The following is a 12607-nucleotide window of genomic DNA, read 5'->3' on the forward strand; positions in this document are numbered from 1 at the left end:
AAATATTTAAATAATATATATTGTGTTCGCAATCTGTAAGTTGTTTAGTCCAGCTGTTCGAGCGTCTACAGTGACTATAAGTACTATAGAAGTCAAGACAGCCAGCAGGGAGTTTGAAGGCTTAAAACTGGCAGCAAAAAAGCAGTGAGAGGAGGAAAGTACATTTTTCTGCTTATACCACAAGGCAGAAAAATGTCGAAGCGCTCGTATACTGTGGTTTTAAAAATGACGTTGTGTATATACTGCAACATTAATGCATGCAAAAACAATATGTCCTCAATTCCCAGGCCTGTAAAGTTTTTAACCCGAGGTCTTAATGGCTGACCTGAACCAATGAATTCCGTAGCCGGTAATGCCGACTGTTTCCAGGGCTCGGGCTGATACGGGCTCGACCGGGTTCACGACTCACCTCTCTCGCGCAGCAGGCGTTCCATCTCCTCCCTCGACATCCTCATGTAGCGGTCCCCGTTGCACACCTGAGAGCAGACGGAGCAGGGTTACAGTGGACGTGCAGGGCAGGGGCAGGCAGACAGCACCCCTCTCCGCTTCCTCTTTTACTCCCGTTGTTACCCTGCTCTTGAGACGAGAGGGTTTCTAAACGCAGCCACACGCACGTCCGCAAGCAACACAACGGGTCACAGGCAGGCTAAACCCCTCCAAAATGGCACAGGGCTGCTTCCGCCAATGTCGGGCAACGGCATTCCTAAAATTAAATGCTTTTTCCCTTTTCTCTGCCCCCTCATCTCTGCCATTATTGCTCCTAAATCGTGTTCTAGCTTTGCTTAACAGCACCCTGAAGAAAGGTCTAAACCCTTGCAACCGTAACACGCCGTATTCACAAATGTTCACATTTTGTCACCAGCAATCCTGGTTTTGTGGGCGACACCTCTCACCTCCTCTCAGACACAAGGATCGGGGGGGACAAGCGGAAACTAAGCATGGGAGAGCTCCAGATGAAAATCCGAAGACGTGTCTCTACGTAGAGAGTGGCAGGGGTCTGGAGCGACCTCCCCTGAGCATGTTGCGGAAGCGTGACCACAGTGGGGGGTCCTTTTAAGAAACAGTGAAGGGATCGCCAAGCCTGTGGCACTACTAAAAAAAACACAAACGTCTCGTTGGCAACTTTCTGTAACTCCCTTTTGATACAGTGCGCCAGGCCTCAGATCTCAACACACGTATGCGTACATGCTCAGCCTAAATTAGGACGCTGGGAGAAGAGCTTGCCACTGGCCTGAGAGTGTATACGAGCTCACCCCAGCTAGGGTGCTAGAGTGCTGAATGCTGTGCACGCCAAGGGCAGGTGGCAGAAGAAAGGGTGCCAAGAGATCATATCTCTCCGCCTGTCCTGTGCTCTGCTTTTCACACTCATTCTCAGGCTGTATCGCGCTGCATCTCCTCCTCGCCTGCTATCTCAGGATCTCTGCTGTCACACTTTCTCACACAGCGCGCCTCTCTGCTAGCGGCGGCGGGGGCGGGCCTGTCTGGGGCTCGGGAGGGCACAGAGAAGCCGTGCAGACCGCCGCAGGAGGGGGGGGGGGGTGAAAGTCTCTCAGGTGAGGCAGCTGCTCACCTGCCCTCTACCCCTCCGGGTCTCTAGAGTGGCCCGATCCGCTCGGTCCAGGAGCTGGAGCCCGTGTAGGATGGGGGGGGGGGGCTGCGCAGGCCGAGCTGGCCCACGCTGAGAGTGCGGTCAGGATCCGTCCCCGAGTCAAAAAAGGCAGAAGCGGCTCTTCAAGGGTGCTGGGAAGACGTGCAGCTAAGTGGGACAGGAACAGAAGGCGCGTTTTTTTCTTCGCGGGGGTGGGGGGGGGTGAACGGTGATTTGCCAGCGGCGCTCGTCTTCAGCTTTTCCCACGTTTTAACTCTGTTCGTACCACGCAGTTCCGTGTCTGTGCTGTGGTTTGCCTGTGGTTTGCATCATGCCCCGCTGTAGAGGGTTTATCTCGGCGCGCTGCGGTATGCTACGGCGGATCTCAGCACGCCGACGCGAGACATCACGCCTTCTGCGCAGGAGGACGGACACGCGGCCGGTGGGAAAATGTGATCACGCCTCGGGCAGAACCCCCCCCCCCCCCGAATGAAGATCAGACTTTATTGATCCCGAAGGTCATCGGCAGCCCAGCCCAAGAAAAGCAAGACAGACATCAGAATAAGTTCAAATTAAAATAACTCCAGCACGAGAGTAATTCAATAAGTATACAGAATACAAAATAAAATAAAGTTGACAAAATAGGTGTGTGCAAGATATGCTAATTATCACTGTAAAACAATAAAAGACGTGCAAAATACGCATAGGTGTGTACAGATTGAAACTACCCCAGCATAAACAGCATACTAATGCAGTGTCCAAAACTCCTCACGACATTCCACTGGGATGCATCCCGGCATTCAGATTCCCAGCTCTCATGCCATACCCTGGGCAGTAGTCTCTCAAACCTCTAGGGGGATCCAAGAGGGAGACCCCCCCCCCAAAAAAAGATCTGACCGAAAGGGGGTCTTTGCTGCGAACGCCTGAATCTGCCCCAGCAGGTTCCCGGCCCGTCAGGAAGAGCCGCATTTTTAAAACGAGGCGCCGGGAGAGGCCCGGAACACGCCTGACCTCCTCAGGAATCCGCGCCGACTCCGGCTTCCGGAGTCTTTTCTTCCCAGAAGTCACCCACCTGATGCCAGCTGGGCTTTGAGCCCCCCTGTCGATGCAACTTCAGCGGACGGGTTTCCCCCAGAGCGCCAGCCACACCATCCGAAACCTGCGGCAGGTTTAACCCCCCTCCCAAGCTCAGTTCAACACAACTCCTCGTGTCTCGCGGACATCAGGCTCTCACGGAAAAGCCCTACGGTCGGACCGTGCTTTTTAAAGCGTCTTTTCACGGGGCTGGCAGGCTGAGGCCTGCTGGAGGTCCTGCGCTCTGCTGTTCCCTGAGTGAAGGCACACCGGCCAATGGCACTCAGGAGAAGGCGCTCGGGAATGTGCCCGGACAGTCAGGCCCTGCGCGCCAGGTCGCTTCCTGCCACACGGGAGTCAAGGCCAGGGTCCGCTTCAGAGCGGCCGAGACGCCTGCGCAGGGCTGCCAGCTTCTCTCCACCAGGGCACGGCGGGTCAAACCGGCGCCGGAGGGACCCGCTTACAAGCCGACACGTGCGCGCGTGTGCACAAATAATTAAAAAAAAAAAAAGGCACAGGCGACAGAACCCACAAGATGCACACAGGGGCCTGGCTGGCAAAACAAGTCTCCCTCGTGCTACAGGCCATCATCCTACTGACCCGGCTACTGGCCATCCTACTGACCCGTCTACTGGCCATCCTACTGACCGGTCTACTGGCCATCCTACTGACCGGTCTACTGGCCATCCTACTGACCGGTCTACTGGCCATCTTACAGGCCAGGCTACTAGCCATCCTACTGACCGGTCTACTGGCCATCCTACAGGCCGGGCTACTGGCCATCCAGCAGGTGAGGACCAGCCCCGCATGGAAAGACTCTCCAGGCTTTATTCTCCCCAGACAAGGGCCGCGCTGCCCAGAAGCCCTCAGCAGACTCGCACAGCAAGGACAGGCTATGGGGGGGGGGGGGGGGGGGGGATTAAATTACAGGTCCTTCGCAAGGTGGGCACCCCCTGAGAAACACGACACCCCTCCCCTCCCCGTGGACTCTCGAGGTTCGGTGCCGATGGCTGCCAGTCGTGGGAGGGCACTGCGGAGCCCTTCTCGGAGGCTGGCAGCAGCCAGAGCCTTTCCCAGGGCGGGGAGAGCGAGAGAGAGGGAGCGGGCAGGCAGCTTTCCCAGGCCCAGCCTCCCTCCTCAGGCTGCTCCCATGGGAAAATCGTCTGCCCGCGCGGGAGGAGGGGCCAGGCGCCGGCGAGGGTCACGTGTGCCGGCCGGCCGGCCAGTGAGGGGGGAGTGATTTGATTCAAACGGGAAAGCTGGGTGTCAGGTGAGTCGGGGGGGGGGGGGGCAGCCAGGCGGGAGGGTAACAGGGCAGCAGCGTGGGAATCGCTGCCAGAGGAAGGACGAAATCCAGCCCTTTCTTCTCTCTCGCTCTCTCTCTCTCTCTCTTTTCAAACGCTGATTGACTTTGGAACAAAAAAGAAAAGAGTAACCCCCCCCCCCCCCCCACACACACACACACGCACACAAGCCACTACCCTGCCAATTCTGCAATCCCAGCACTCCTCTCGGGGACACAAGCCCCACACACCCCCTTGTCACCCCTAATCGGGGAAAAAGACGGGCAGCCCCACACCCCCCCACTGCCTGCCCACCCGTGGCCGACTTGAGTGACTCATTACCTAGATGCACCAGACCCCTGACCCGGTGAATCAGCCCCCGCAGGCTGGGGGCGAGGAAACACTCTCCCATTATTGACAAAACAGCCTTCAAGACTATTTTTAAGTGGATCGTCTTAAAGGAAGACTTGGCAGGTTAAGAGTCCGCACAGAATCAGGCGGAAAGCACTTTACCATCGAAGCCCTGAGTCCTTTTCTTTTTTTTTGTTTTTTTAGAGTTTTAAGCTGGTCATGCGATTGTGGAGGTGTTGTGTGCAGCCCGAGGACCGGAACGTTACCAAATTGTCTGTCGTGAAACAAAAGCCGCTGAGGTGTTTCAGAAGGGTTTTGTGATCAAGAAACCCTCTTTGTCACTGAACGCTGACAGACATTTACTTAAAGAGTTAAAACGTGAATCGGACTGGGGCTGCGACTAGTTTGGATTTGTCAGAGCGCGTGTTCAGATGTCGGCGAGGCCATCCAGCTGTCAAACATACCACGCTCTCTTGTGCGCTACCACAGCTCGTTTCCCAGGGGGTACACATGTCTGTCCTGCACATCTGGGGGCTTCAGAGTCGAAGCGCGTTAATAAGTCGTGACCGAGCTGAGCTCCTACTCAGCGAACAGGAGTAACGCCAACAGGGCAACGACTAACTGGGTCTTAATCGCTGACACAGCTTGGCATTGTCATGCAAGAACTGCACGGCCATTACACATGAGCCCCAGTCGGTCCACAGCCCTTTTTATAGGATTCTCAGATCGAAATGAATGCTCCCCAGACACCAGCTATCAGTAGAGAGGAGAACAGAGTGATGGTAGAGTGATCTGCACCAGCAGCCCCACCTGGGAGACACAGAGCGGCCATTCTGCACCAGCAGCCCCACTTGGGAGACACACAGCGGCCATTCTGCACCTGCTGCCCAACTGTACAGCAGATCAGGGGCATGAGCGAGAGAGCGCTTCACTGTTCAAGCTCCAAGTGGAGTTTAGCCAGGACCACAAGGGCTAACACCTCTGCTCCTAAGAACAGTAACCTAGAGGCTTTAATCACCAAATGGCCAAGACCTGAAATTAACATCTCATCTGAAGATTGATACTTCCGACAGCATTGTGTCCTGTCACCATACTGGGACGCTGGATTGAAGCTTCTAGTCCACAGGGAAGAATATCGCCTACTGGTTCACTAACATCACCATCCTGGCTGTCTTTGGGGGGTCTCCCATCCCAGTACTGATCAGGCCTAGGCCAGCTAAGCTTCTGAGACCGGGACACTGATGAGTTCATTAGTTACTTTAATTCTTCCGTAATCAAGTCCAAAGTCATTCTGCGACACAGTGTCAACAGTGTCTCCCAACCTTTATCAATATCATAAAAACAATCAATCAAACAACGAAAGGAGCGACTCTCTGGAGTTGAGAACAGGCTGCTGATTGAGTGATTTAAATGGAAATGCCGATACCTGTATGCACCCCATCACTAAGATTTGAAACTGGAATAAGGAGCAACTTGATGTTGACGTGAGTGGGGGGGGGGGGAACCAAAAAACACCTTCACCAGTGGGAAAGAACGTCTGTTCGATCCACGGCAAACACAGGCCTTCCTCCAAACCCTTGTTTGCCTTTCCTATTTCGCCCCGTCCTATCGGGATTTCATCAGATCCAACCACAGTTCACAGAGAGAGAGGCTGGCGCCCGGCCAGCCCGGCCGAGTCTGAACATTCTCACGGAGACACACCTTAGAGCTCCGTTCCCAGCCCCACTGCCAGAGCGCGGCAGCCTTCTCCCTCTCTCAAACACACACACACACACACACACTCTCTCTCGTCAGCCTGGCCAGAAGAGGAGCCCCCATGAAATCGGTATTTCTTGACACAGCTAAATAAAAAAGAATCCACAATCTAGCGAAGGCACGGCCCTGACTGAGAGGAAGCTGGTGTCTCTCTACCCTCCTGACCTGCAGTGCGGGGGCAGCGTCTCTGATCCTACCCTTGCTTGCTGCTGCTCCTGCTCCTGTATTCGATTTTGACGGTTGGGAACCAAACCGACGCCCTTCGCCCCTCGCTGTTCCAGCCTGGGGGGGGGCTCATTCTGAAAGCTGCACGCAGCACATGGGAAAACGCTTGACATGGGGTTCGAAGCCATCGCTTAGACGGTACAGGTGCACACTTGGAAGCCAAAAGGGGGGGGGGGGGGGTGTGATAAGGGCCCCTTCTGAAGCTGCAACAGGTGACAACATGATCACGTGTTTGGAAGGCAAAGTAGGGACTTTTACAACCGACTTATCAGACGTCGCAAGCGCCAGGGGAAGGTTTGTCAAAGCCGTCTCTATGGGCAGCTGCGGACAGATTGGCGTGACTACACGGTGGAGATAGGTCCACTGCGCCATTGCGTGACAGCCGGCTATGCATTTATCTCTGGGCTGTGTTAAGGGTGTGTGTGTGTGTGTGTGAGTGTGTGTGTGAGAGGCCGTAGGAAGCCCCTGTAATTGTCTACTGGGTCCCAGCCTCTCCCTCTCTCTCGACCCACTGAGCAGCTGTCAGCAGGCCCAGGGGTCGGAGGTCAAACACCGTGGCCCCAGGCTGACCTGCACACTGAGCCAGGGTGACCCCTGAGAGGCTCCGACAGTATCCCACCAGCTCCCAGTACAATAGGCCCTTTGTTGGGGTGCGGGCATCTGAGTACAGGTGTCTCCCTGCACTGTTATTTTAAACAGGCTCGGAGCTCTCAGCCTGCATGCCAACCTGCTCGACCGCCTGTGAACGCCACCACGGGCCCAGCGCGGGCGTTGTACACATTCCTCAGGAGGTCTGTTCCTTTATTGCTGTGCATTTATTGCTGTTTTGCCTTTTAACTCCTTGCTGCCGGCATTCAAACATGGGTTCCACTCTGAAACACGGGAAGTATTTCCTTGCCTGTGGAGCTTTTCCCCCCCACATCGGGCCAGCTGAAAAAAACGCAAATGCTCATTTATGCCCTACGCAGCCCTGGTTACATAACATGCTATGGAAAATAGCTCCATAAAATAGTTTATGACCACTACACAGGAAGCAATAAAACGGCAGTGTTCCTAAACTATCATATATACCGCCTTTAAAAATCACCTGAATTGCAATAAAATGACAACCCGCAAACCTCCATATGAAACGAGGCAGCCTCAGATCAGAAGAACGTCTCATCGGAAAAGTTCCGACTCGTACACAAGTCCCCAATTTCCACAGGGATAGGGCTTCTGAACTCGGAGGCACAACAGGAAGGGTCAGGGGACCAGCTGAGCAAAGGTCGCCCGGAGGGAGGGGAGTAACCAGACGACATATCGGCACTTGAGAAAAGGAAAGATCGCCCTGGATTAGCGGCAAACCTCTGTTGTGGCTGCATCTTTGCTTTACACACAGGGCAACAGCACGCACGGAAGAGCTGGGGGCCCATCGCGTCCCGAACTGCAAATGGCCTGGATCAACGCCCACGATGTTAGGATACCGAGTACTGTAAGCAGGCAACCAAACCATGTTGTTTTTTTAAATTTATTTTATAGCCAGGTCTGAGCACATTTATCTGGAGATTCTGAACGAGGAGGAGCCCTGTTTTGCCCCTGGAAGCGTGGCTGTCCGAAGGCGCACTCGAGCCTCTCTCTTTGGGGCTGACGGAGTAAGGGGAGAGAGAGAGAGAAAGAGCGAGCACACAGCAGCTGTGGCTGTTACACGGAGATCAGGGCCTGGGTGGGTGTGTGTGTGTGAGCTGCAGCAGAGCTGTGAGTCTTCACAGTGCGTCTTCCTGCTGTGACCCACAGTGATAATTCACCGGGCTCTTCCCTGTGTAGTGTATTGTCTGAGCTGTGTGTGTGTGTTGCGGAGGGGGGGGGGGGGGAGAGGTTAGCACATCAATCAACTGCCCATTAGCACCGCATTCCTCCAAGGAACTCCCCTCCTCCTCCTCCTCCTCCAAATCCCTCCTCCCCAGCTTCTCCGCAGGGCAAACATCAGACCGCTGGCCACGCATTCCTCTGCTGTTCCTCTCCGGCCCTGTCCCTCTCCCTCTCCAACTCGAACATGAGCAAAACCGCGTCTCTCCGCCGCCGCTGGCCTCTCTCTCGCGCGCGGTTCTCATTCAGGAGCGGTCGCTCTGAGATATAGGATATGTCTTGTCTGTAATATGTCTGTAGATTTTATTTGACTTTTATTTTCTGTTTTGTTCCATGTTGATTTTATTATTTTCATTGGCTTTGGCAACGTGTTTTCCCGAAAGCCGGAAACATGAGCTGACAAGGTGACAGGAACGTGTCTAAGAAGGGTGCCGGGGATAAAAAATTCAGGTGGTGAACGTCACTTTTTTTTTTTTACGCCAAAGTCTTAAATGTACTGTAGGAATTCTTTATTTACGATGGACTGAACACGTATCTAATCTGTGCTAACATTTTGATTAGGATAATCACATTAATTTTGGCGGACCTCGGGTTAGGCACGCGGTTAGGTTTGGAGTGGTCTGCCCCTGACCCTGTTTTCCCCATAAGCCCTGTTGTTTTTATGGTGCGACTTTGTATAACGCAAGGTTTTACAGGCACGCGTCCATCGCAGAGACGCCTGTACAAGTTATAACCAAACAAGTCACCCTCCCTCCTCACATCCCCCTCTCTAGCACTTCTCCTCTCTCCTCCTGCCACCCTCAGAGTCACAGACGTGAGGATCGACCGTCCCCCCCCTCTCTGAAATCACTCTCCGCTCACAACAACGCCCTGAACCACAGCTTCCTGACCCCCAGCTTCTCTCTCCCCGTCTGTGTGTCACACGGAGAGCAAGCTGGGGTCTGCCCAGAAGACAAGTTCCTAATGCAAGAAACTGTGTTTGGCCCATGAGGTGATCTGATCAAATGGCCTTCTGGTGCACAGACTGGGGAGACACCCACCCCCTGCTGTGGCTGCAGGTGTGAGGACAGGGGTGTGGGGGTGCCCAGGCGCGGGACCCCGCAGACAGAGGGAGACAGATGCAATTACATCCCAACAGCACACACCCAGGAGACAGGGAGGAAGGGGCTGGTGATTCTGACAGAGCCCGCAAATCCCTCCCCTGCCCACACACACACACACCACAACACCCTCCCAAAAGCCTTACAGTACCTCGCCATCAAAGGGACACAGAATCAAAGCAGTTGTAAAAGCAGGCTGCCATACTGCAGCCAGACAGACAAACACCTCCCCGGCTTAACCGCACTCTTGTACGAGCATGAAAAAGCTTCCTGTCATTAAAAGAGAGAGCAGTCTTTGGCGACGGACAAGGCGGAGTGGGAGCGAGAGCGGCCTGTTGTTCTGGAACCATCTGGAGGCTACAGCCCCCGCAAAACTCCACTGGGTTTTACCGGGGTCCGGCGGGACCGCTGTGCCCATCTCTACCGGGATTTTCCCGGGGCGAGATCTCTGCCAAGCGCGGTGCAGACCGGGGAGGGAGTGAGGGGAGACGAGGGAGAGTTTGTCGGAAGGTGTGGAGCCGGGAGGGGGGGGATAGAGACCTTCCACTCTTCGGCTGAGCTACATCCACGCGCGCGGGAGCTGAAGGGAAGCCACAGACCCAATAAGAGTGTAAAAACATCAGATGTAAGGGGGGAGAATGGGTGCCAGCTCACGCCCACTTCTGCACCCCCCTTCCCCAGATGCAAAAGAGCTTTTGCCCCTCACATTGCAACTGCTAATCATGACCGCCTTCATTAAAAGGGCGACTGTCCCCATGTCAGCAGTCGAACGCCCCCACAGTTTTAACACTCTTGTGCTTCTATGTCCGAGAGAACAACCTGGCACAGAGGTCTGGGCAGAGATTCCCGGGCCAAAGACCTCACTCCAGGGAACTGCGGGGGGGGGTCGGGGGGGGGGGGGGGGGCTTGCCGCCTCACTACCTTCTGTGCTCAGTTTGCTCGGTTTCTTGCGCCAAACCTTTCAACAGTTAGTCCTGCCACCACTCTAGTATCCCAGAATTCCTTCCACATGTTCCTGAATAACGAGTTTCTTGGCCGAACGTGTCGGCAGAAGAAAATCAGGACTATTACAATTCTGCCGTCTGATTTTCCCCTCTCTGCCCCAAATCTCGACCCGATCCCGCACCTCTGCTGCAGAAGCCGAGAAAAAGATAAAGCAAACGACAGCGAGGTAAAGGAAGTGCACAGCTCTCCGCCGGCATGAGAAACCAGGGAAGATTCTGCAGAAATGCACCGAGAACTTGTCATTGCGACTGAGCACAGTTAGAGAGAGATCACTTTCTTGGCCAGATACAATTTCTCGCACTAGGAATCTGTCTTTGCGCAGACCCCAGCTTGCTCTCCATGAGACACACAGACAGGGAGAGAAGCTGGGGGTCAGAGCGCAGGGTCAGCCATTTATACGGCGCCCCTGGAGCAGCTGGGGTGAAGGGCCTGGCTCAGGGGCCCAACGGAGTAGGATTCCTCTGCTGGCCGCGGGATACGAACCGGCAACCTTCCAGCCACAGGCGCAGATCCTGAGCCACAGGGCCAACTCGTCTTGTTAGCTGGCATGGGTGGGGGGAGAACAGGTGGCGATCTGTGAAGGTGCTATCAGGGTCTCGGCAGCTCCTTCCTCCAGCTAGACAGAGGTGAGACGCCAGAGGGGGGGGCACCACTGCGTTCCCAGGACGGAGAGGGGGAAATGTGAGGAGCCGTCAACACCTGGGCCCTGGGAACCGGGACAGGCAGGGTCACAGGCCGTGGGGTAGGTAGGTGTGAAAGAGGGGAAAGGCCTGGGCTGTTCACTCAGGATGGGACAGTCAATTAGCAAAGGGGAACTAACAACACGCACGTGTCAATCAGCCCATTTGTCAAGCAAACGACCTCCCCTCTTCCCGTCCTCCCCTGTCCAGCGACGCCGTGCTGCCTGGGAAATGTGTCGGGTTCACCCCATTAAGGATCTGCCAAGTGATCGATAATAAGGCCGGAGGAAAAGAGGGGGTGGCGTGGGGGGGAGAACCCAGGCTAGGAAAAGCTGCAGATCACAACATCAGTGCTGACGGACACCACTCGGATTCTGATGAGAGGAGACGGGAGAAAAGGGAGAGGAGGAGAGGGGTACAGTAAGACTTAGACTGGGGTGACGGTGCGAGAGGGGCCTCCTCTTCGCTTCTAGAACCGGAGCAGTCCACAGCTTTTGCGCGCTCAAAGGAGCGGCTGTGGATCCGACACGCGTGAAGCGTTTTTCCCTCCGTTTTCCCACACGGAACGTCCGCTCATTCATACGCTCTGTTCTCCCCCCTCCCAAGTTAGCCGGGCTCCACTGACACGGGCCGGGCCGGGCTCCCTGCGGGTCGGCCGGGCGCCGCCTGGGGTAGCGGGGCGACACCGGAGAGATCCCAGGCCGAACACCGCCAAGCCCGGGAACTATTTCCGCCTTCTTGTCTTGGCCGCCTCTTAAAACGAGATCAGCACGGCGTCCGTGCCGACGTTGCCGGTGCAGCATCCCCCTGCCACACCGTCTCTTCCTACCCCTCTGTCCCCTCTCGCACGCGCTCACAGCTCGTCCGTTCCCATCTGGACGCCTCTGAAGGTGTCAACACAGCAACGGCCGCCTGCAGAGCCCCTCCTGCGCTGCTGGCTGTCGGCGCAGAGGGCTGGCAGCCCGGCTCTTCCTGCCGGGGGCCATGTTTATCTTTCAGGGAGGCGATAACTCCGTCCAGACATAACAGCAGCCCGCGCTCCCAGAAACAGACCTCCGAGGGAGCTACGGGGGGCCGGGGCGCGGCGGCGCGAGCATGCCGCTGTGTCTGCGCGCTCACTGCTGCAGCCGCGGGAGGGCTGCCCGAGACCGGGCCGCAGCTGCGGAGAGGTTCGGCCCGACGCTCGCTGCCCGAGACCGGGCCGCAGCTGCGGAGAGGCTCGGCCTGACGCTCGCTGCCCGAGACCGGGCCGCAGCTGCGGAGAGGCTCGGCCCGACGCTAAAAACCGATGTCATAGCGCAAGATCAGGGCGACAATTACCCCTGGAGCGAGACTGGACCGGAGCCCTGCATGGCCCCCGGCTGGAGAACACTGCTCTCGCCCCGGGGAACAGACAGCCTTCCAGGCTGGCGGGAGCAGGACCCGGCCGTGCTGAGCTTCAGCCCCCTCCATGAGCGAACTGGTCTCCACCGGACTGACCGCGCAGGACGGATCTGCCCCTCATCGGGGAGAGGAGCGAGAGAGGAGAGGTGCTTCCCTGCTCTGGGCTCTCCAGCTCTCCCCCTCTCCCTCCCTCCCTTCCCAGGCCGCCCGAGCACCTAAACTCCCTCCTGGGAGCCGCGCCAGGCCGGGTTGCGTAATCCAAAATATTTTCACAAGCACACACAAGTATTCGGGGAATGTTATTGTAATGCTCCGTGA

General features: G+C 56.1%; 1 protein-coding gene across 6 annotated transcripts in view; it reads right to left on the bottom strand.

Moving 5' to 3' along the window:
• The window catches only part of exd3 (exonuclease 3'-5' domain containing 3), a 73787-nt gene that overhangs the window by 4723 nt on the left and 56457 nt on the right, over positions 1–12607 (bottom strand). For all 6 annotated transcript variants that reach the window (XM_088614654.1, XM_088614653.1, XM_088614652.1 and 3 more), the window contains one exon: positions 410–476. In XM_088614654.1, the coding sequence (XP_088470780.1) occupies positions 410–476 (67 nt within the window). The remainder of the gene's footprint in view (positions 1–409; positions 477–12607) is intronic.

Source organism: Lepisosteus platostomus, chromosome 21, assembly GCF_059453375.1.
Source record: "Lepisosteus platostomus isolate fLepPlt1 chromosome 21, fLepPlt1.hap1, whole genome shotgun sequence".
In the NCBI taxonomy this organism is placed as follows: Eukaryota; Metazoa; Chordata; class Actinopteri; order Semionotiformes; family Lepisosteidae; genus Lepisosteus; species Lepisosteus platostomus.